At 46.5% G+C, this 22,713-nt stretch overlaps 3 protein-coding genes across 4 annotated transcripts in view; 2 read left to right on the top strand and 1 right to left on the bottom strand.

Annotated features, from left to right (window-relative positions):
* The first annotated feature begins 448 nt into the window (after nt 1–448).
* On the top strand, nt 449–2,013 carry cfhl5 (complement factor H like 5). Its single transcript, XM_019884658.1, has 3 exons — nt 449–570; nt 1,277–1,456; nt 1,625–2,013. The coding sequence occupies exons 1-3, from the start codon at nt 510–512 to the stop codon at nt 1,816–1,818; spliced, it is 435 nt and encodes a 144-aa protein (XP_019740217.1). The 5' UTR covers nt 449–509; the 3' UTR covers nt 1,819–2,013.
* A 98-nt stretch (nt 2,014–2,111) lies between these two features.
* On the bottom strand, nt 2,112–17,546 carry aspm (assembly factor for spindle microtubules). The gene is made up of 26 exons (XM_019884528.1): nt 17,005–17,546; nt 16,576–16,719; nt 14,985–16,434; nt 14,414–14,506; nt 14,229–14,330; nt 13,984–14,130; nt 13,591–13,830; nt 13,433–13,500; nt 13,180–13,321; nt 12,964–13,094; nt 12,047–12,222; nt 11,810–11,955; nt 11,613–11,698; nt 11,327–11,539; nt 10,909–11,113; nt 10,618–10,766; nt 10,264–10,392; nt 9,968–10,162; nt 4,675–9,297; nt 4,108–4,257; nt 3,835–4,026; nt 3,534–3,726; nt 3,095–3,249; nt 2,689–2,865; nt 2,435–2,607; nt 2,112–2,352 (listed from the first exon to the last, which is right to left on the bottom strand). Exons 1-26 carry the CDS (start codon nt 17,284–17,286, stop codon nt 2,250–2,252), a joined length of 9,864 nt encoding a protein of 3,287 aa, XP_019740087.1. The 5' UTR covers nt 17,287–17,546; the 3' UTR covers nt 2,112–2,249.
* A 489-nt stretch (nt 17,547–18,035) lies between these two features.
* The window catches only part of depdc1a (DEP domain containing 1a), a 6,646-nt gene continuing 1,968 nt past the window's right edge, over nt 18,036–22,713 (top strand). The window contains exons 1-8 of one of the 2 annotated variants that reach the window (XM_019884598.1): nt 18,036–18,323; nt 18,932–19,197; nt 19,292–19,436; nt 19,942–20,051; nt 20,140–20,270; nt 20,645–20,692; nt 20,849–20,986; nt 21,300–22,268. In XM_019884598.1, the coding sequence (XP_019740157.1) occupies nt 18,276–18,323; nt 18,932–19,197; nt 19,292–19,436; nt 19,942–20,051; nt 20,140–20,270; nt 20,645–20,692; nt 20,849–20,986; nt 21,300–22,268 (1,855 nt within the window). In that variant the 5' untranslated portion in view covers nt 18,036–18,275. The remainder of the gene's footprint in view (nt 18,324–18,931; nt 19,198–19,291; nt 19,437–19,941; nt 20,052–20,139; nt 20,271–20,644; nt 20,693–20,848; nt 20,987–21,299; nt 22,269–22,713) is intronic. The other variant, XM_019884608.1, reaches the window with a different exon arrangement.

Genomic DNA, 22,713 nt, shown 5'->3' with positions numbered 1-22,713 from the left:
AATTAGCCGTGTTGGAGCACGGAAGCATCTAAAATATGCAGGACAGAGACCGTGAGGAATAGATTTTGGATATCCCTGCTTTTGAGTCACTGCGAGTATATTGCCGTACATCGGATAAAACACAGATTGTCATGGTCGTTGGGATAATCGATTCTAAAATGAATTTGTCGTGACAGCCCTAAAACGTATTCACACTAAGGGTGAGATATGAAAAGAAGTGTTTGGTTTGCAATAAAAGCAGCACTATTCATGTCATTTTTCCGGATAAAAGTATCAATAGAACACAAAACAGAAAAACAAGAATGTGTCATAGAAGTAAATATAACGACGGGTTACAAAATAATTTGTTCCCGACAGGAGTGTGAGTCATTATTGATCTTGCCGGTGGGGAAATGTTTGTATGTGAGTTATGTACCTTCCCCTTTGTTTACAGTGTGTTGTAACATGTTAGCATAAAATTTCCTCAGTAAAGAGCTGGGCTCAAATGCATTTGAGAAAAAAAGACGAATATGCTCATGCTTCTGTTTCTGCTACTGTGGGGTAGTGTGGAAGATTCTTTTTCTGAAAAAGGTAAGTTAGTTGTGTGTTTCTCTCAACTTCTTTGTTTATATAATGTCCTGTACAAGTTCCAATTTTGCTAACTGTCAGAAGGGATACAAGAAGGCGTGTTGGAAGAATCCACATGTGCCAATATGCACATTTGTAATTTTCTGAGATATGAGACATCCTTTGTGCGCTCATTATTTGTTCCTTTTCAAATTTGACTTTAATTTTTGTATTGGAGATATTTTTTTGAGATCTCAGCATTTTTTGTTAGGGGAGAAAAAAATAAAAATAAAAAGAGAGAGAACAAGTGGCCCGGTGGTCCAGTGGTTAGCACTTTGACCTCACAGTGCATGGGTACCGGGTTCAATTCCAGTGCCGACCTCCCCGTGTGGAGTTTGCATGCTGCGTGGGTTTTCTGCGGGTACTCCGGTTTCCTCCCACATTCCAAAAACATGCATGGCAGGCTGATTGAACACTCCAAAATTTTAAATTCTTGCACACAAGAAATACATAAAATTTACAAAAAATAATGTAGAAAATAAACTAAAACGCCATATTTTCTTTAAAACACTGAAGGTAATAATTCAAACAAAGCTGCTCAGAAAACGAACAAAAATTAATTAAAAAAAAAAATCTATAATGATGAAAATGCCAGAACCATTCTCAGCCTGTTTTACCAGAATGACACAAAACGAAGCCTTGTAACCAGCGATTCTGCTCAACGCTTCAGCTCCGTCACTTTGTCCAATGCCACCTAACCTGGTTGGTGGAGCGATCAAGGATGAAGTTCAAGAGGAATATCGGAATCATGACCGAGTTGAATACATTTGCCAGGTTGCCCACATCATGGAAGGGGGGCCCTACAAGATTTGCATCAATGGTGACTGGACTGGAGAGTTGAGATGCCTCAGTGAGTACCGTAACCCATTCGTAAGACTGGATGTGATAATCACTGACAACCATTGCACTTTTCAAGGAACGTTGCATTGACTGCGATATTATGTTATACAGATTGTAATATTGTTTGGCACTTCCCAGCCACCGTAGGGGCATTAATATAGTCTGTTATTTCTTGCAGAGCCATGCGTTGTGACAAGAGAGACTATGAGCAAGCACAACGTTACTCTCAGATTTGGAAATCACAACAAGTTGTATGCTCTCCACAATGATAGTATCCAATTCAGGTGTACCGCAGCGACGACGCAGAGCGGCACGTCAGGGATGCGTCGGAGGTGTAACGATGGAGTACTTCACATGCCCACTTGTCTGTGAAGCTTTCCAGTGCTGATTGGGCAGCACAGTCAAAAAGTACCTTCACGTGTGAATTTATCAAGTACACAGGACGACATAGTTGCGGAATTAATAAATATTGTCTGTCAACTGCGAAGTAACTGGTAACGTTTTCGGTTGAGGAGAGAAAAAAAAAACACTTCCAGCATAATAAAATACTGTTTCTATTTTGCTGTACATATTTGCTGTTTTAAGCCTTTCTGGTAATTTTCCATTTGAGACATGAGCCATTTTTGTTTTTGTTTTTTTTAAGCAATGAAAACCATGCACACAAACACTGGAAATAACAGAAATGCATTTAATGTGGCCACACAGATGTATCTGTAAAATCATGTTTACTGTACATAAAACACTTTCCAAAACACAAACACAAAAAATATGAGAACTCTGACATGGCAACATTTCAAAACTATCTACATGACAATCGAGAGAGTGTTTGCCAACATGTGGATGGCCTTGAGAGGATCCACGACATTTGGAAGATTGTCCTTCCTGAGAACCCAGTCCGGTGCGAACCTTGTATCACAAAAAACAATTGTCAGTCAACCGCCAAATACAAATTGGATGTTGAACCATCCACGCCTTCCAAGTAAAATACCTTGGCACAGGTTGGCATTTCCGTGGCGTTGCTGGGATGTAGAAGCTTCCGTTGATTGGCGCGTTCATCTTCTGTTTGGCCACATTTCTTTCTGCGTCCATCTTGTATTTGCGAACGGTGAGGCGATAAATACTTGTTACCCTATCCAAGACCTTTGGGCAATTCATAGCCTCCTAAAATAGAGAAACGGAGTTTTGTACACATCTTGTAACAGCAGTTGACTTTGATGATGATTTTTGGTGGAACGGACGGACCTCGGCGTGGCATTTGTCTTGCAGGAGCAGAACCAATAGAAAGCAGGCTTTGGTGAAGATGCTGCCGCCTTTGTCTGCTACTTTGTCCCCCGCTTTCTCTCTGTATCTCTGGATCAGGTTCACCAGTGTCTCCACTGAGTTTTCCACCAAATACACAGCCTCAATAGTTTTGTGGTACTGTTGAAGACAGAACGCATGGTGGAAGGAGATCACGGATTTTGGTTTTCCTTGCAGCACCTGACCATGTCAAATTTGCATACTTTGCCATCCTGGCTATTCTTTTCGATACGGCCCGTCCCACATGGGCTCGACGATACGTACGCGCATAAGTCCCCTGGGATTTTTGTATGGATCTTTGGACACCCCTGACTTAAAAGCAAACTGCTCTGCGATGTCGACACCGTACCTTTGAGAGATTGAGGAGGATCTGGATGGAGTAGGTGATGACATCCATACAGGGCACACTCCTGTTGCAGGAGCGGATGAGGGTGAATATGACGCTGGTGGCGCCGCTCTCCACCAGGTGCTCACAGCACACAGGGGACAACCTGGTGGCCGCTTCTGGAAACGCAGACACACGACAGCATAACGTCAATTTCGCTGACGGAGTGTAGGCTGGCTAGGAGGGCGGAAATGAATTCAGGCCGGTGAAGTCCACAGTATGATTTCTGGGAGAGTACGTTGTCCAGCATCAACTAGCGTATTGTCTACAACAAACGTGACGATAGCAAACTATTCAAAATACAAAGCAATAATCTGAACGATTGAAGTAAATGAAGAGCCGCTCATGAAATTCTGTATAATTCAGTCAGTTAAAACGACTTGATTGATTTGCTAAACCTCACCTAGGTTTTTCAGAGCTTCGAGGAGGGAGGAGAAGTGCCTGTATCGAAGGATACAGTCCAGGGCAGATGAGGTTTTGTTCTGCAATTTGTCCTCCTCCCGGGCGCCGGCAGAGACTTTACGCAGGCGGTGTCTCAACTTGATCACTTTGCTATTGTCATTCAGTTGGCGGGAGACATGTCCTCTCCATAGAGCCTCGGGTAGGGAGAAAACAAACAGCATTTGTGAGCCGTTCCTGATGCGTACTTGGCACGTTGCGTTGACATAAATCAAAAACGGAAAACTTGTAGCTATGACTGATACCTGAATTTTGACGACGCCCTGTTCCACTTTCTTCTGGCGCCTGATGAGGAGGAACTTGCGAGCAGCACGTTGGATGACCGATGCAGAATTGTGGCGACGGGCCAACCAACGCCTGACTGCTCTCTGGGCTGTCATGACCTTCCTCCGTTGGGCCAGATAGCGTCTCCTTTGTAGCCTCGCTCGCACCAGATTCTATGGGGCAGAAACACCAAAAGGACTTTGTGTTTTCTCCAGATTTCACCGGATCACAAGACCCAACAGTTGCTACCGTACTTGTATCATGATGACAGACTGGATCTGTCTCTTTGCGGACTCCAAGGCCCAGTGTGCTCGCAAAGCTCTTTGGATCTTAATAGCACTGAGGTGGTGGTAGACTGCGGCAGCAAAACGAATTCTCCTCTGTGCACTGGCAGTCTTGAGTTCCTTGATGACACAAAGGATGAATCTTTGTTAAATCATCTTGATCAGGGTTCTCGAGAGCCCCTGTCCAGAGGTTTTCCTCCACCGGCCTAGCTGATTCAAATGATCAGGTTGGTGATCAGGCCTCTGCCTAGTTTGCGGATAAGCTGATCATTTGAATCAGGGGTGCGTCTAAAACAGTCTGGAAAGGGCTTCTCGAGGACCAGACTTGGGCACCGCTGATCTAGATCTTTCAACACTGGTTTTATGATGTGCAACGCACGCTTGAATGAACAAGAAAATTGTATCCTTACCCGCTTTCGTAGAATCCAGGCTCTGCAGTGGGTCTGAAGCGCGATCAGGCACCGCTGATCTAGATCTTTCAACACTGGTTTTACGATGTGCAACGCATGCTGGAATGAACAAGAATTGTATCCTTACCTGCTTTCGTACAATCCAGGCTCTGCAGTGGATCTGAAGCGCGATCGCGGCCCGCCTCATTCGCACGTAGTTCTCCCTTTCTTCTTTGCCAAGACGCATTGCTCTGACCCTCTCTTGCAACTTCATGGCTGCCTCTCTCCTCTTCCGGAAGAGGCGCCTCTGGACCGAGCATCTCCAGTACGACTGGATCAAAGTGGCAGCTCGACTTTGCTGCCTTATGTACCTCCTTACTCTGTGAGCTCGATATGCAGCCTGAAGAACCACAGTGGCCCTTTTGAGTTTCAGGAACTTGCTTCTTTCTCGCCTTTGACGAATGAAGCCCCGGTAGTACTTCTGAATGAGCACCACAGACACGCACATGGCCTCAAATTTGACGAGCTCAACCCGCCTCCTGTATGCCGACTGGATGGCCGTCGCCGCCCGGTGCAACCGAGCAATGTGCTTCCGAGTTTGCCGGCCTCTGTAGGCGGCCTGAAAGATGACGGCTGCGCGGCGCACTTCCAAGAAGTGTTTCCTCTGAGATTTGGCCGCTGCGGTAGCACGAAACCGTTGCTGAATGGTTCGCGCAGATGATTTTATTTTCAGATACCGCTTCGACTGACAATGGGCTCTGAAAGCCGTCTGAATAGTTGTGGCAGCCCGATGCATTTGTCTGAGGGATTTTCTTGCGCTCATTCCCCGGAGGGCAGCTTGGAGACAAATCGCAGCGTTCCTGACTTTTTCATAATGTTTGACCTCACGGCGTTTCTGTCGCAGGGCTCTGAATCTCCGCTGCAAGACACAGACCGCCCAGAGTTGCTTCTTGAAAGTCGATTGCTGATTACGTCTCTTGAAGTTTGCTTGAATGACGGTAGCTGCTCTGTGCATCTTGGCAATTCTTCTTCTCTCCAAACGGCCGCGGTAAACTGCCTGCAGACAAATGATTGAGGATCTGACTCTCAGGAAATAGTCCCTCTCTTTTTCCTGAAGAACGTGAGCCCTGTAGCCTCTCTGGATAACGATGGCCGCCAAGCGTTTGGCCTGGAATCGGACTCGCTCTCTGCGGCATCTGAAAGCAGACTGGATTACAGTTGCCGCAAAGTGCCTTTGTTTGATGGACTGTCTTGATTTCATTCCCCGGAAGGCCGCTTGTAGACCAATCACAGCGTTCCTGACTTCTCGATAACGCTTGACCTCGACATTCCGCTGACTCGCGGCTCTAAATCTCTGCTGTAAGACACGAGCAGCCCAGAGCTGTTTCCTGAAGCGCAATTGTTGCTGATGCTTCTTGAAGTTTGCTTGTATGACAGTGGCTGCCCTGTGCATTTTGGCAATTCTTCTCCTCTCCGAGCAACCTCTGAAAAACGACTGGAGACAGATGACAGAGGTTCGGACTTTCAGGAAGTAGTCCCTTTCTTTTTTCTGGAGAAGGTGGGCTCTGTAGTATCTCTGGATGACGATGATTGACAGACGCGTGGCTTGGAATTGGACTTTCTGTCTGCGACTTCTGAAAGCGGCCTGGATCACGGTCGCAGCCCGGTGTCTCTGTCGGATGGATTTTCTTGATTCCATTCCCCGGAAGGCCGCTTGTAGACAAATCACAGCATTCCTGACTTTCCGATAACGTTTGACCTCGACGTTGCGCTGACTTGCGGCTCTAAATCTCTGCTGTAAGACACGAGCAGCCCAGAGCTGTTTCCTGAAGCGCAATTGTTGCTGATGCTTCTTGAAGTTTGCTTGTATGACAGTGGCTGCCCTGTGCATTTTGGTTATTTTTCTCCTCTCTGAGCAACCTCTAAAAAACGACTGGAGACAGATGACGGAGGTTCGGACTCTCAGGTAGTAGTCCCTTTCTTTTTTCTGAAGAATGTGGGCTCTGTAGCATCTCTGGATGACGATGGCTGACCGACGCGTGGCCTGAAATTGGACTTTCTCACGGTGGCACCTGAAAGCGCCCTGGATGACAGTCGCAGCCGCGTGCATTCGTTTGACGGATTGCCTTGATTTCATTCTCCGAAAGGCAACTTGCAGACGAAGAGCGGCATTCTTGACTTCTTGATAATGCTTCATCTCCGAGTTTCTCTCCCTCATAGCTCTAAACCTTTGCTGTAAAACCAAGGCAGCCCGGCGCTGTTTTCTGAAGAGCAACCGCTGCTTATGCCTCTTGAAATGTGCCTGTATGACTGTCGCTGCTCTGTGCATCTTGCCAATCCTCCCTCTCGCAAGGCGACCTCTGAAAGTGGCCTGAAGAACGATGGCGGAGGATCGGACTTTCAGGTAGTATCCCCTATCCCGTTTCTGAAGCACGAAGGCCCGGTAATGTCTCTGGATGACGATGGCCGACTGACGCGCGCTCTGGAATTTGACTTCTTCTCTGTGCTTTCTGAACGTAGACTGGATCAAAGTGGCAGCCTGATGCCAACGAGCAACATCCTTCCTGACGCGCAGTCCTCTGTACGCTGACTGAATGACGATTGAAGACCTGTGCATGGTTTGGTAGTGTCGCATTTGAGCTTTGGCTGCTACCGTGGCCCGGTATCTACGTTGCATGGCGAGCACTGAAGACTTTAGGGCGATGTACTTCTTGTGTTCGCAGTGGGCTCTGAAAGCTCTCTGAATTGTCGAGGCAGCCCGATGCTTTTGTTTGATAAGTCGTCTTGCTCTCATTCCCCGCAGAGCGGCTTGTAAGACAACGGCAGCGCGTTTCTTTGCACTCAGAGCCAGCCTCTCCCGTCTCATTTCTCTGTTGGCCCTGTGACGCGCTTGCACAACACCGCAAGCCCATCGAAGCATCTTGTAGTGAGTTCTCTGCCGATAGCTCCGGAAATTTGACTGAATCCGAATGGCCGCGTGATGCTTGACGCTTAACTGCTTTCGGATCTGGCGTCCTCTGAAGGCCGCTTGCAGGCAAACGGCCGTCCTGCGCCTTGACAGGTATTGCCGCCGCACTTCTCTCGTCAACATCAGCGCTCTGTAGCGCCGCTGGAGAACCAAAGTTGCTGTCTTAAGAGCCAGGAATCGATTCTTCTCCTGGATCATGCGAAACCTTCTCTGAACGACACAGGCCGCACGGCGCATCTGCGCAATCTTCCTGCGGGCGCAGTAGCCACGATATGCGGCCTGGATGGTAACGGCGGCAGATTTCACCGTTCTGTACATCTTCAGCTGTTCAGCCATGCGGATTTTGGCCCTGTATCGCTCTTGAAGAATGACCGCAGCACACTTGGTGGCAAGATAAGCCTTACGAACTCGGCGCATTCTGAACACAGCCTGGATGGCTCTGATGGCGTTGCTCCTCTTCTTAAATTCTTCTCTTCCTCTCCAGCCTCTGTAAACGGCTTGGATTTTCAAGGCAGCTTTTTTTTGCTCTTTGTACTTGTGTCGCTCTGCCCTGCAACAGAGTCGGGCTCTATAACGGCACTGGATGATAATGATTGCACTTTGAAGGAGCCTGTATTGTTTTCGACTCAAATACATCCTGAGTGCCGACTGAATGACAGTTGCGGCTTTGTGCTTTTTCTTCAGGTCCGCTCTGACTTTCATGCCTCTGAATCCCGCCGCTATGGTAATACAGGCCGCCTTCTTCTGGAGGAACGCTTCCCTTGTTTTCTTTGCAACCACATGAGCCCGATAGCGACGCTGGATGACAACAGCTGCCGCCTTTTTTGACCTGAACTCCACTTGGGCCTTGTATCGGTAGTAGTGGGCCCGGATAAGTGTTGCGCTCCGGTGGTATTTTTTAATCCTCATCCTGTCGGCTCTGCCTCTCCAGTAGGCTTGTATAAGGAGCGCAGCCTTTCTTAGTGCGCCATACTCCTCCCTTGTCTTCCGAGCTAAAATTGTGGCTCGAAGCTTTTGCTGTACGGCAACTGTTGCTTTCCTGAGGGCGAGGTAGCGCCATCGGGAGGCAAATTTCCTGAACGCAGCCTGGATCACGGTTGCTGCTCGGTGTCGTTTCTTCAGCAAGTCGCGATTGCGTTTCTTGCGGTAAGCCAACTGAATGGTCCTGGCGGCACGGCGCATCTTGACAAATCTTTGCCTTTCCACAGCTCTTCTTGCAGAGGCCCTGTACCATCGCTGGATGAGGACGCAGGCGCGTTTCATTCTCAGGGCCCGTTTCCTGACCCGGTGCCCCCTGAAGGCACTCTGAATGACGATGGCCGAGTGGTGTTGCTGCTTGTGCCTCTGAAAGTGGGATCTTTGAATGAGACCTCTGTAGTGCGCTTGAATGAGCAAAGCGCTTCTTTGGATCTTTCTGTATTGATGCGAGCACCTTTGCATTCGATAGAAAGACTGAATCTCAACAGCGGCGGCTGTTCTTTTGGCCATTTTCTCCATGTGCCATTTCTTATATGCGGTTTGTATTACTCTGGCAGCACGGTTTTCCCTTTGAGTTTTCTGGATTTTCCACAGTCGGTACCCTCTCTGCATTTTCACGGCGGCAGCTTTGAGGCAGAGATAACGCACGCGTACTTTCCTCCCGTGAATCCAAGCTCTGAAATATCTCTGCAAGACAGCCGTCGCCCAGCGGATTTGGACAAAGGCCGACGCGGCCCTCTTCATTCGCCACCGCGCTTGGACAACAACGGCGTTGGATCGGACTTGCTGGTAATATCTCAGAGCGGAAAACATTCTCCACTTGGCCTGCGCAAACAAACGAACAAACAAACGGGAATTTGAAGACCGATTCCACATGCCCTTGCAGTACGTACACTTGTCAAGTAAACTGACAAAATAGATGCTGTTGAAAAAAGGTGCTAATGACTCAGCGCCGGTATTCCTTCCTCCGCCATAGTGGAATCTCATATATTCGATTCGCATTGTGTTATACTGGTAAAACAGGCTTAGAACAGTTCAGGCTTTTTCGTCATCATTGATTGATCAATCTATTGGCAGATTGTATTTCAATATTCCTCCCCAACATTTAAAAAATAATAATCTGAATTTTTTTTGTGGGGGAGAGGAGAGCCAAGCCCCATTTTCCATGGAATCTCATATCGGAAGTTTAAGAATTTTCCAAAAACAAAATAAATTAATGGTTTATGCACATTATTCTGAGAAATACTACACAAACCTCCACTATCCATGGCTGTTAAGGAGCAAAAGTGAGTATTTTGCAGCCCTGTTGATTTATTTACCGTATTTTGGGGATGTTAGTGGTTCAGCAAATGTCTGAAAATAGGTTCCAAATGAAGACATGTAAACAGGCAGCGCTTCACTGTATTTGTGTGTTCCCTGCACCTTGTTTTACTCTAAGAGCAGAATGATGGGAGTGCCGGGAATAAAATGCAGTCGTATAGAAGCCTCAAGCTACCTGGATGATTGTGGCCGCTTGATTCTGAATGATCCGGAGCTCTGCTTCTTTTTCCATCCGCAGTCTTTTACGAATAACAAAGCCTCTCCAGGCGGACTGTATGATCACGGACGCCGCATTTTGATTCCTGGCTTTGCATCGCTGGAGAAAACGCTTCACGGCCCCCTGAATTTTCACAGCAGCCACGTTTCTCTCCTGTGTCGCAAAACAAGAAGCGGGGGTTGCCACCATGTATTTCGATGCAAGACATTGACATTTTCAAGCAATATCCTTTTGACAACGCGCATGTGACCGACCTTGTAGAGTTGCAAGTCCTTCTTTATTCTGTAGTTCCTCCAGGCACCTTGTATGACCCGAGCCGCTCTGGTTTCATTACGCAGGTCCAAGAGACGAGCGCACAGGAAAGACAGGTAACACATCACAACCTGTTGAAGAAATAGACATCGAAAAGATAGAAAGGGTCAACTTTTCTTGCGCCTTGGGACAGTTTTCAAGTTGACTTTCCGCTTGCTCGAGCGATGCCGACACTCTCACGCTGCGGATCCTGATTGTTCCAATTTCGGAGTGCCGACATATTCCCAAGAGTGACTGCGCCAATCTCGACATTTGGTTTGGTGCTCGTTTTGGATACAAGTCTGGTTTCGGCGCACCTGCTCATTGGGGATGGTGTTGGACATGTCAGCCGGGTTGATCATGGAAGGCACTCCACCCAGGAAAGCCACCGCAGCATTAACCAGCCCGAAGTTGCTTTTCTCGTTTTCCAGTAGCTTTTTAAACTCCGCAGAGGGACACTCTGCGCCTGTTCCGGTTAAGCACAAACAAAAAACAAATATACAGTATAATGGGTGCACGTACATAAACACAGATATAAACCAATCACTGGCTATGTAACACCTCTACATGTGTCATTTCCTTAATGTCCTGAGTGAAGTGACACACACCATTTGGGCTTTTGGGAGCATCGTCAAAAGAGCTGTCGGAGTCGATGGCCGAGCAGTTGAGCTCCAGGCGACCCCTTGACGAGCAGTCGACAGTTTGGGTGGTGCTGTGATGGACCGACTCCTCCGAGATGAGACTGGGATGGTAGTGGTGGATTAAGTAGCAGAGGACGCGGCCATCGGAGAATGTCACAGTGAAGTTCTCCAGCTAGACAACGACAAAAGACTCAAGTCATCTGTTTGTTGGCGTGCAGCGAGTTCCCTCGACAAGTTCTAGATTCGGTCCCCGGACAAAAACCGCCGCTGCCGGCTTTCTCTTCAAGGATGGCGGAAGCACTGACACAATGTTACAGTTTGAGACAAAGCAAACCCTCAACTGGTGACGATTCGGGCTTCTGAAAAGAACATCTCGCAAACTCACCGTCAGATTGTAGAAGTCGCACACGGCGCGGGCCCACTCCATCAGCAGAACAACTTTAGCGCTGCGATGCTCATACGGCGCCTTGGTTTTGAGCGCACTGGGCTCAAGGCCCCGGCCGGCCCTCACAGAAGCCAACCTCTGTTTTGACCTCAGGCTTCTCCTCAAGAAGACAATCTCCTCCCTCAGCTGACCCTCGTTCAAAATTACCTCCACCTAACCAACAGAGATTGCTGAGATGATTTGCGAAATCCTTCCATCTTTGTTGGGCCGCGGGTCGGATACACACCTGAAATGAGAAAATGATTTTCCACAGGAGGCTCAGCGTCTTCTCCCGGTGACCATCCACAATGTCTCGAGAATCGATGACGGAACCTGAAAGTAAAGCAAAGATGCCCAGCGCCGTGATCATACAAGTCAGTGGAGCCAAACGTATTCCATCCACTTGGAACAAGCTTGAGGGTTCGGATGACAGAGCGCAATTACCATGTTCATCCTTCAGGTCGACCCCTCTGATTTTGAGCACTTGCAAGGCAATATCCACGTTGTGGATTTTTTGCAGGCGGCTGATGGCTGGCAGTCGCAGCTTTGCTGACAAGCCCCACTGCTTTATGAGGAGCTCCATGACCCTCCTAGATGGGGGAGGGGAAACAAAACAAAACAACAAGCCAATGAGGATCCATAAAATGGGGCAACGTATGACATTTAAATTCTGTCACTCACACGAGTCTGATTCCACATTTCAAGTCAACGGCCAAATTCACCACAGCATAGCTGAATTCGTCAAGGGGAGTTTGAACATGAGAGACTGGTAATCCAAGGAAGCCAAGATGCCGAGGGAGAATGCCCTCCCCGCTCAAGAAGTCTCGTGAGAAGGCCAGCAACAAGTCTTTACTTGTCTTCAAAAAAACATTTAAAATACATTCACAACAGTTAGCTCATGGACATCAGATCCAAAACCAAACTCTAGACCTAAATGAAACAAAGGAATCACAATTATCTTTTAGGAAGCAATATTTTGAAAAGGAAACTATAAGGAAATGCCAGAAAGCCGTCTCACGTGTCGAAATTTACATTCTCAAATCCACATAATGAAAGGCATTATAACAAGTAAACATTTTCATCAGTTTCGCCTCAGCACTGCCACACAATGTATTACAAAAAGTGTCCGACTAAGTGGATGCAGTATTAGTTTGTATTAGCTTGAAAGCTATTAGCTTTCAAACTATTGCATTTGACGAATAAACCGGAATTAGAGAAGTCAAGAAAATGTCCCTGGCCTGCGCAAAACCTTTTGGATGTAACAGTGCAAGATGCAGCACACAAGCAAATATTGTAAGGATCTCGATTCATATGAATGATTCAGCTCTGCCGCCATCAACAACATTTGAGATCCACGTTCCACAGTTACAATGTCACACCAGGCAGCATCAGTACAAATGTCATCAATAAATAGGACGAAATCAACACATACTTGCTTTTTTTTTTTAAACATTCAATATTTTGAGTTTTATCCACTGTAATTGATCAATCCATCATTGATATTTTGACATCATTTATCTTTTAATAACTTTCCCCATAATTGCGTCGCCCTGGTGCAGTTGCAGTGGTCACCATCGTTGACTAATATCAGCGCCTACCTTGAACTCTGCGTCAACGCAGAACAGACAAGGGTCGTGCTCAATCAGGCGAGACGCTTTGGCCTTGTCCAAGAAACACACCAGCAAGAGCAGCTTCTTCAGCGTGAAGCTCGACAGCGCCTCCTCGTGGCCTGAACGGAAGAGATAACCGGCAGCACGGCTCGCCATCAATGTCGCGATTGTAATTTTTTTCCCCCTCTGGGGACAAACTCTTACCGTCTTTGTAAAGATGAGGAACTTTTGAATGTCTGAACTCGGCTGCGATGTCGGGATTCCAGAGAAGACGCTGGAGGACGAACATCGCCAAACCCATTGCATCGCTGTTGCTCTCCAGCGAGATCATCTCCCCAAAGATGGTCTAAGCATAAAGGCGCGTTTGATAGTCAGCGTTCACTTGAAGGGTGACAATATCGACAACTTACCTACAAAATAGAAGAAAACAAAAGCAAACAATCTGGCCAAGACATACCTCAAGCCCAATCCTTAACCACAGAGGATTGTAGGAAAGAAGCCAGTTGAGAACTTTTTGACGTTCTCCTGAAAAAAAATATGATGATTATGATGATGATAAAGAAAAAAAAAAAAAGACAGGATTTTTTTTTTTTTAACCGACAGTAGGAGCGGCACCTATATCTTTCCAAAGATGGCGGTCCTTGCGGATGAGCAGCCTCTTTGCCTCCACTTCGAGTTCCAACCTCTTAATGGCCTTGACCATCGTCTCGGAGGTGAAGAGCTGACAGGCGGCCCGGCGGAGGCGGTTTAACTTTCGCCGGGCGGTGTACGTGCTGAAAGACATCTCTTCTTTGGTGGGAGCTTTGGGGACATGGAACTTGTCGCTGCAGCCAATTGCCAGAGGCGCAGCACTCACTACAACAACGACAATGACAAAAAGGAATCATGATCACAAGAACAACTTCAACAGAAGCCGTGTCACAAACGTCAAATTCCCCCCAAAGTTGCAATGAAACACGACGCTTTCATCTTTTGCAAAAAGTGACATCTCAACGAAGGCCAACTTACCTTTGGTGCTTTCTGTGTTGACTTTAAAATCATCCGGGGTCAGGACATAGTTGAGCCACCACGTGAACGCCCTCTCCTGCTTCTCGATCCATCTCTCGTCATAGAACATGTTCTTGGCAGCGAAAGGAAGTGGATGCCTGGGGATGGCTAGGGCAAACGACAACAGAGCACTTTCTTATTTGCCAAATCCCGGCACGAATTAAACACCCGATGCAAGGATGAATGAACCATCGGCACCCAAATACCTGTCTGAGTCGTTTTGACAAAGATCAACTTTGACATTGCAACTGGAGCCATCTTCACACACTTGACACGCTCTGCTCTGATTGACCTCAGCGCCCGGGCACCTTCGCACAAAACCATACCGGGATTTTGAGACTCATCGTTAAGCACGCCGAATAAGTGTGCGACACCGTCGACCATGTGATACCTCGTCGGGGGAGTTTGGCGCTCGCTGGCTGTGTCTGAGTCGAGACAGACGACGTTAGGGTCTTTACGGATGTTGTCATTGCATGCGGAGAACCTATGCGGAGAATGCATACCGTTTTCAAATTTGTTAATCATCACAAATGAACCTTCAATTCTTAATATTGCATATACGAAAGTGGACCCCTGTGATTCAGGGGTGGATGGGGACCAGGCAATGATGCGCAAAGAAATGCATGGGGGGGGCATAAAAATAATTAAAAACTCAATATATGTCTTTCACAAAAAAAAAAGAAAACAGCTCCACAAAAATATGTTTTTAAAAAAGTAAATTTAAAAAGAAAAAAAGTGGTGAATCTGCGGGTGCCGAACCACAAGTACGTGCAGGTCCACAAATATTTGTCAGCAGGAGAATAACGTTATGAAGGGTTTTTTTTTTTTTCAAATTCTGTATCTTACAGTTATCTAACAACTCATGTTTACGTCGGCTAGCTTCTACGCGCATCAAAAAGTAGCCAGCGGGGCAATCAACGTCGTTAATGTGTATTTGCCTCGGTGTGACGTCGCCAAACTACCTTTTGATTTGATTGACTGCCTCTGTGACTTCCTCCTCTCCTGCGTTGATTTCACGGGCTGACTTTTCCAAGCCACCGTTTTGCTCTTTTTAACCTGCTCGGTTTTCCCACCGCCGTCGGTCTTCGTGACGCCTTTCAAATATTCTTCACTCTTCCTCTTTTTGCTCTTTGTCAGGCTGCGAACAGGAGAGACGTCCTCCTGCGCTGAGACCGCTTGGGGAAGAATATCCGTTTCCGGGGAGGTTTCAGGTTGGGGATGACTTGTGTTGCTGGAGTGAAGTGGAGAAGACTGGCCCAGGGGTAATGGGGAGGAGATCGTGAATGTCATGGGAGGGACGTTGTGAGGCGGGGAAGTGAGCGCGAAGGAAAAACTCAAGTGAGCTCGAGTTGGAGGAGAGCTTCCATCGAGCCTGATGGGCAATTGAGCATCACCGAGTCTTGCCGTTGGTCTGCCATGACATTCTTGGACTGTGTGGCTGTCGCCACCAAGGGAACCAGCTGTCCTTGTGTCTGGTTCTATTACAGGGAGGTGGGGGGTCCCTGGGCCAGACTCACACTGGCTGCTGCCTTCCGACAACTCAAGTGTTTTCTCCATCAAGCGCCGCCTCGACTTCTTTATTCTTCGCCCACTTTCACAATTTGTCACCGGTGCTTTGCTTTTTATCACCGTCTCACAGTTGAAGGACAATATTTTAGGTCTCTCGGGCTTTTCTGCTTTGGGCGCTCCAACTTTTTTGGTGACAAAGAAAGTAAGCCGCGGCTCCGTGGACTCTTCTGGGCTATCAGGATGGGCTTTGAAACGCTCAGGATCCTCGCTTTTAAACTCCAGGGATTCAGAAAAGTCACTACTAGAACTGGAGTCTTTAGGGCTGCCGTTGACAAGAGCGAAACCGGAGTCAATGAGTGCCAGGGCATCGTTCAAAGATACCACCGGGCACCTTTGCGCAGTCTGGGAGGCCACGGCAGCAGTGCGCCCCACCGGCTGAATGTGAGGCATGATCTTTTGGAACCTCTCCGGTGTCTCAATAGGGGACAGTGTCTCAAGTATTTTTGCCAGGTCTTTGTTTTCAAGCTTCCCAGCCAAAGAACCTGAGCCCGCTTTCATCTCTGTCTCGTTTGTGGCTGATACAAGAAATGGGTGATTCTCAACATGGTGCACATTCTCCTGGCTCACCAAAGACCACTGCTTTCGGACGGCATTGAAAGGCTTTTGCTGTTTGGATTTCAGAGAGTAACCCTCAAGGAGACCGTGCTCCCCAGTGGACTTGTCTCTGCCTGTTTTTCCATCATTGAGAGAAGCAAGAGGACTGCGGGGTTCAAACTGTTGCTTCCAGGTCACATGCAGCGTTTTTTTGGCAGCCATCTTGGTGGGCAGCGCCGTCCACTTTCCCCTGTAAGGAGATCCTTTTTCACCTCCTCTCTTCTTTTTAATAGCATCCCATAAGCGCCTCTAAAAAAAAAAAAAAAACAAGAACAATAAAGAGCATAATTTGTTAAGTAGTTTGTAGTTTGCTTCCACCTTGTTGCTATGATTGCCGCATTTCTTCCTTGTATGTTGTGTTTTAGTGAGTTTTTTTTTTTTTATAATTACCTTTTTCTTTTGGGGGGCTTCTGCTTTTCCCAGCAAAATTGCCTGGTGCTTGACGATTCCATTGGCATTGAAGACAATCAGTTCTCTGATTCCACCCTCTTCTGTTGGTGTCCAGGTGAGAGTCAGGGTATAAGAGCCCAGTGGCTGCGGACAACATTTTAAATGATTGAGTAACAGGCCACTTGAAAAGCATGACATACATCATTCAATTTGGCAGCTTCATCGTGAGTAATTCTGTGGCAGTAAAAGTACATTTTATTTTTCAACCGCAGGTATCTATCTATCTATCTATTAATCTATATCTATCATTTTTGTAAAAATATCTGGTCCAGCAGATTAGATTGTGCAGATGTCGCTGATGAAATGTCCGGCTCTTGTAAAGTTGAAGAACCACGGCGAAACATTATGCAAGGATTTTAGAGCACATACCCGAATTGTGAATGTGTTGTTGTCCACAGAAAAGCCTTTGCTTGATGGGATCTTGTCAACAGTCAGCACAGCATCGGCAAACTCTGTTGGGTTTTCGATGCGCAGAGCGGTCGACTTGGAGGTGCCTATTTTCACTGTCCCGAAAGATACAAAAGTAGCCTTCGAAAACAGGTGCAGGCTCAAAACAGCAACATCGTTTTCCTTGTCAGTGTCGCCATTCCTCGTTGGAGAGAATTCCACAAAGCTGCCTGGAGCGCAGGATAAAGCGACACTTTCGGACATTTTTCCCGTTACGATCGTCGCTACCGTCACAGCAAGCTACATTCCATCCAATTTGCTGGTTCGTAAAATTATCCACTGATCGATGGACACTGCTGTCGAATGTTTGCAAAAGTAGCTACATAAAGGACCACACTATCCAACTACAAAACGCTTGTTTCCTCACAACTATCATAGATTTTAAATTGCCCATGTGTTGAAGCAGCCAATGATAAGCGAAGAGCGGTCGCTTTCTCCTCCAATCGTGACCGACTTCCTGTCAAACCGAAAAGCGTAAACAGAAATCCGCCAATCAGGTGGCAGCTCCTCTCCACATTCGCCCCCTCCAAACTGCTCAACTCGAATATTTAAAAATACTAACTTCCACAATTATCAATAGAACTTTGTATGGCCGCGATTTCCAATTTACGAATTCATTGTCCAGATGATGTAACCCCTCCTTTGACGATTTGGTGCTTATTAAAGATTGTACCTCTCTTATTTTGGTTCTAAATCTGAAGATGAGATTTCACGGCTGCTTTTTTTCTAGCAGGTGATTTTTTTCGAGCAAATATTTTAGTCGACCCATATTCTCTCACTTCGTCCCATCCTGCTGGCTATATTAAACAACGTGGTGTCTTCCGGCCTTAAAAAGATATGTTCGTCTTGTCCAAACAATAAAAAAGACAAAGAAAATTAAAAGTAAAGCACGGATGGTATCCCGAAAATAGGCTTTTAGAAAACAGTCAAGTACAGTACAGTACTGTACATGTTATTTTAAAGCTACATTGTCGCAATTCGAACACGTGATTACCAACTGTCCAATCACGTGGCAGAGACTCACGGCTCGTAATTTTGAACGGACGGCTGCAAGGGAGGGTTAGCAACTTTGTATTGTTGAGACTCACCAATGCTGCTACTTACTATCTCGTCCCACACTTGCTTACCTTGTAATGGATACGAATTATCTGTCGCCGATTTGAAATGACCGGTTCCGTCATTTTGGGATAAACATGAGTACACATATCATCACCCCTGGGCCGTACCGAGCTACAAAGCTGGTAAGTTCACGTTAAGTTCTTGCAAGGAAACGCGAAAAAGACTTTCACCTCAGTTTTTTTCCAGCAAATGCTTTATCGGTCGTATTTAATTATAAATATGAACTCACATGACTGTTGTCAATTAGTTTCAGATAGCCATAAACTAACCAGACCAAACAATTTTAACTTCTCAAGTTATTTGTTTACGTGGCGTGGCTTCGTCAGACACGAATGATTTACGATACGTACATGTTTGTTGAATGGAAATTAAGAAAATAATTTCTTATTTGGCCCTTGCACCAATGTATTTTAAGCCACACACCTTCAGTCAACGAAATCAAACACATTGTTGCATTTGAGTTGATAACCAAAGCACGATTACATTTTATGTACTAAAGGGATCGAATCATTTAAAATCTTGAGTCTGACACAAATAGTTTCAACTTGTAAAACTTGGCCTGACCTGGTAATTTATCAGTCCTTTTTATAAGCCTTTATCTTCATTTCAAGCAACCCCCTCTGCAGTTCAACAAGAAATGCAATTTCTGTAGGGATTTCATGTCAAGAGATTAATTGTATATAAACATTCAGACAAAAGTAGCCCAATAAATCTTCTTGTCTGGTCTTAGTGGAATGAGATAACTCATCTCTTCCGAGCTGGTATGCCCTTGAAGAAGCACCGGCAGAACCTGCGGAATTATAGCTCCTGCTTCACGGCGCTCGCTGCTGTGGACTGGCTGCACCAAATGCTCTGTAGCAACAGCAACTTTGGTCCCGATGTCACCCGACAGCAGACGGTCCAGCTGCTCAAGAAATTTCTGAAGAACCACGTGATAGAAGACGTGAAGGGCCGTTGGGGCACAGAGGATCTCGAGGACAATAACACACTTTATAGGTAATCTTTAGCTTCAGTGATCCCATTCTCTGCTTTGGATTATGAAAGAGACATTTTAGTTGCTGCCATGACATTCGTACATGTGTTTCAAAAGGTTTCCGTCCACTTCTCCGCTGAAGCCCATCCCGTGTCCAGCTGTGCCCTCAGCGTCCAAAGGCATTAAGAAAAGGCCTTCACTTAGAGACAAAGAGGGTTTCTTCAGGTTTAAAAGCTTGAAGAAAAATGAACAGGAGGCTGAGGTAAGCCAACCTGGATGTCTTGTAATTATTTATTTTTTTTTTTTTAGTCATCCAAAAAAAAAAATCGGTACATTTAAATTATAGTTGAAATGTACCGATTTTTTTTTTTTAGTCATCCAAAAAAAAAAATCGGTACATTTAAATTATAGTTGAAATGTACCGATTTTTTTTTTTTAGTCATCCAAAAAAAAAAATCGGTACATTTAAATTATAGTTGAAATGTACCGATTTTTTTTTTTTAGTCATCCAAAAAAAAAAATCGGTACATTTAAATTATAGTTGAAATGTACCGATTTTTTTTTTTTAGTCATCCAAAAAAAAAAATCGGTACATTTAAATTATAGTTGAAATGTACCGATTTTTTTTTTTTAGTCATCCAAAAAAAAAAATCGGTACATTTAAATTATAGTTGAAATGTACCGATTTTTTTTTTTTAGTCATCCAAAAAAAAAAATCGGTACATTTAAATTATAGTTGAAAGAGCGACCTTATCTGTCCCTTTCAGGAAAATCAACAAGCAGAAGAAGAGAAAGATCCAGAAGAGCCGCATGTACAGAGACGAGAGTTGACTGAAGATGACGAGCGCAATATCTGGAGAGATACCACACTGACCCAGTTAAAAAAAACAACAACAAAAAAAAAACATGTGGCAATCCTGAATGAATGAAGACAAGATCCTCAGTGGCTTTCTGTTATGTTTCAGCCTGCAGAAGATTCTGGGTGTTGCATCTCTTGATGAAGTGTTAGACCCCCGTTCCGTAAACCCTCACCACATCATCCATAACATGACTAAAGTCAACAAGCATGGCGTGGTCGCCCTCGATGACAAGACCAGTAGGTTGAAGCTTTACCTGTGTTGATGACTATTCCCGCTTATTCGTTGCAAGCTCCACAATCACGTGGGGGTTCGCTGTCGTCCCATCTTGTCGGCGCGTGTGCGCACGAGAGTTGGATGAAAATATTGAGTCGGTTAGTACTTAAAACTGCGATGCACAAGTGTTGCGTGAGGCTGAAAAATGTGCACGCGGTTTTGAGTACCGAGATCCAAGGACGGATTAATTTGATAACTAGCGGCTTTGCAGTACAATGAAATTGAACTTCATGAGCACTTGTAGCTTTTGTTTTTATATCAGCAAAATCATGCGATAGGAAAATGTGATTTGAGATGACACGAACTGTGATAATAGCCAATCCAATCTTTTCTCCAGATGACCTTCCTCATTGGGTTTTGTCAGCTATGAAGAGCCTGGCCAACTGTGAGTAGCAGCAGCAGTAATTGATCTTCTTTTACGAATGATTTATTTTGGTATTTCCATGACGATTGTTGCTACGGTGCATAAATTAAAGACCGCGCTTCTGTTTCTCTGTCCTTTTAAAATGTCAACTGACGGCCACGTTGTGTTCACGTCCAGGGCCCAAGTATGACAGCGCGGAGCCGTCCTACCCGGGCTTTGAGCGGGACGTTTTCAAAACGGTGTCGGATTACTTCTACAGCCTTCCACAGCCATTGCTCACCTACGAATTGTATGAACTATTCATCAACGTGCTGGGTAGGTACTCTTCTCATTGCTTGATTATTACAAAAGTATATTTACGGACATGGAATTATGGACCGTGCAATACCTTGTTTGGTACGTTTTGGCTAACAACAGAGGTTTTGGTTCTCTCTTCTGTTTGTGAAACGCTAACACCGTTATTCACATCTGTGTTTTTTCCTACGTGCCCGCTCTGTTGTCTTTGGTTCCGTAAGCTGTACAGTGAAAGTTTGAGCTAACCGAAGCTTGTCCCTCCTCCCCTTTTACTGTCTGCTTGCACTGACTCCCTGCCTGCGCCACTCGACCCTCTGTTTACCTCTCTGTCTAGTGTACTGCGGCTATCTCGCAGTGCCCGCTGCGCACCAAGGTGGCAAACGCAAGAAGTGCAATCCTCCCTCGGCGCCTCCTCCGCCCAAGATGTCATTTCGCTCCACAGAATGTCTCCTCCTGTCACTGCTTAGACAAGGAACGTGCGATGAGATGGAGTCTCCCATGAGGGAAGTGCTCGGCGCAAAAATTCAGTCGAGGAGACGAGGCCCCGCCACCGCGGACGGTGGCCAGTTAGGAGGCAGCGACGTGAGCCTCAGTGCGGCCGGCTGGTCCTTGAGGCGCCGACACAGAAGCTCCTCACTGGAGACGATCCTGGATGACTCCGCCCCTTTGACCAGGCAACAGATTTTTTTGTCCAATGACAGCCTGGCATCCCGCTTCTCGAGCGACAGGAGCCAAGATAGCAACTGTAGGACAATTCGCAGTCGTTCGCATTCGACCTCTGCGTCAACAAAAACACTGGCTCCATCTGGAATTGCTCCACCCAGTCTCACCAGGCATTCGGTAGATTCTGCGGCAACGCCGTCAGCCCCGCGGCGGGAAAACGCTTTGCGGCCGAAGAGCGTGGGCAGCTGTCTGGACATAGTCGTCGAGACCAGTGAAGAATCTTTTAAGGAGAGCAAGTGGCGAGGCCGAGCTGCCAGCTGCTCCAACGTCAACGCCTCAGAGGACCAGAATCACTCCCGTGCTGCCGCTCCCCCTCCATCGTCACGCTCCCGCTCTCACCCCAGCTCGTCTTCATCCCCTGCGTCGAAAGCACGCTCGCCTCACGCTACCTCCGAATCTAGTGGCCACCCACTGGCTTCCGGTGCATCCAGTCTTTGGACCCTGTCGGCGCCTGCGGTTGTCCGTCGCTGTCTGAGCTCTCTGGATGTGTCGAAGTTGCCTCGACCCGCTTCACTGTTCAAACCGTCTGTCTGTGCGCCTCCTGCCAGAATGCAGCCCCCCGAACCAAAATCCGAGCACAGTAAGACCTCTCCCTGTCTGCCCTGTCTGTCTGCCGACGTCTAATAAAACTAACACCGTCTAACATCTAATGATAGCTAGTGTTGCAAGTATTGCGCAAGAACGCAACTCTTGCTCATCTCCCGGTTGAGGCGTTGAAAGTTGCAACGTGCTTTGTACACGACGCCCGCCAGTCAATGCACAGAATCGATTTTGGGGAACATGTAGCTCATGGGCAACTCACATTCTTTTCTTGCTGCATCTCGCTCGAAAAACGTTGAACGTATTATGAAAAGACACGAAGCAGATGCCAGGTAACAAGAACGTCTGATCTTCAACACGCGCTGTATTAATAGCCTCCTACTCAATTCATCACTGACTGTAGTTGTAGTTGATCAGACTGTCAGCCATCAACTCACCCATTGAAGTTTTTACATGATGAATGGGGGGGGGGGGATGCGCATTAT

This window comes from Hippocampus comes, unplaced genomic scaffold (genome assembly GCF_001891065.2).
Source record: "Hippocampus comes isolate QL1 unplaced genomic scaffold, H_comes_QL1_v1.1 scaffold90, whole genome shotgun sequence".
Classification (NCBI taxonomy): domain Eukaryota; kingdom Metazoa; phylum Chordata; class Actinopteri; order Syngnathiformes; family Syngnathidae; genus Hippocampus; species Hippocampus comes.
This window is presented reverse-complemented; position numbering and strand designations above follow the sequence as displayed.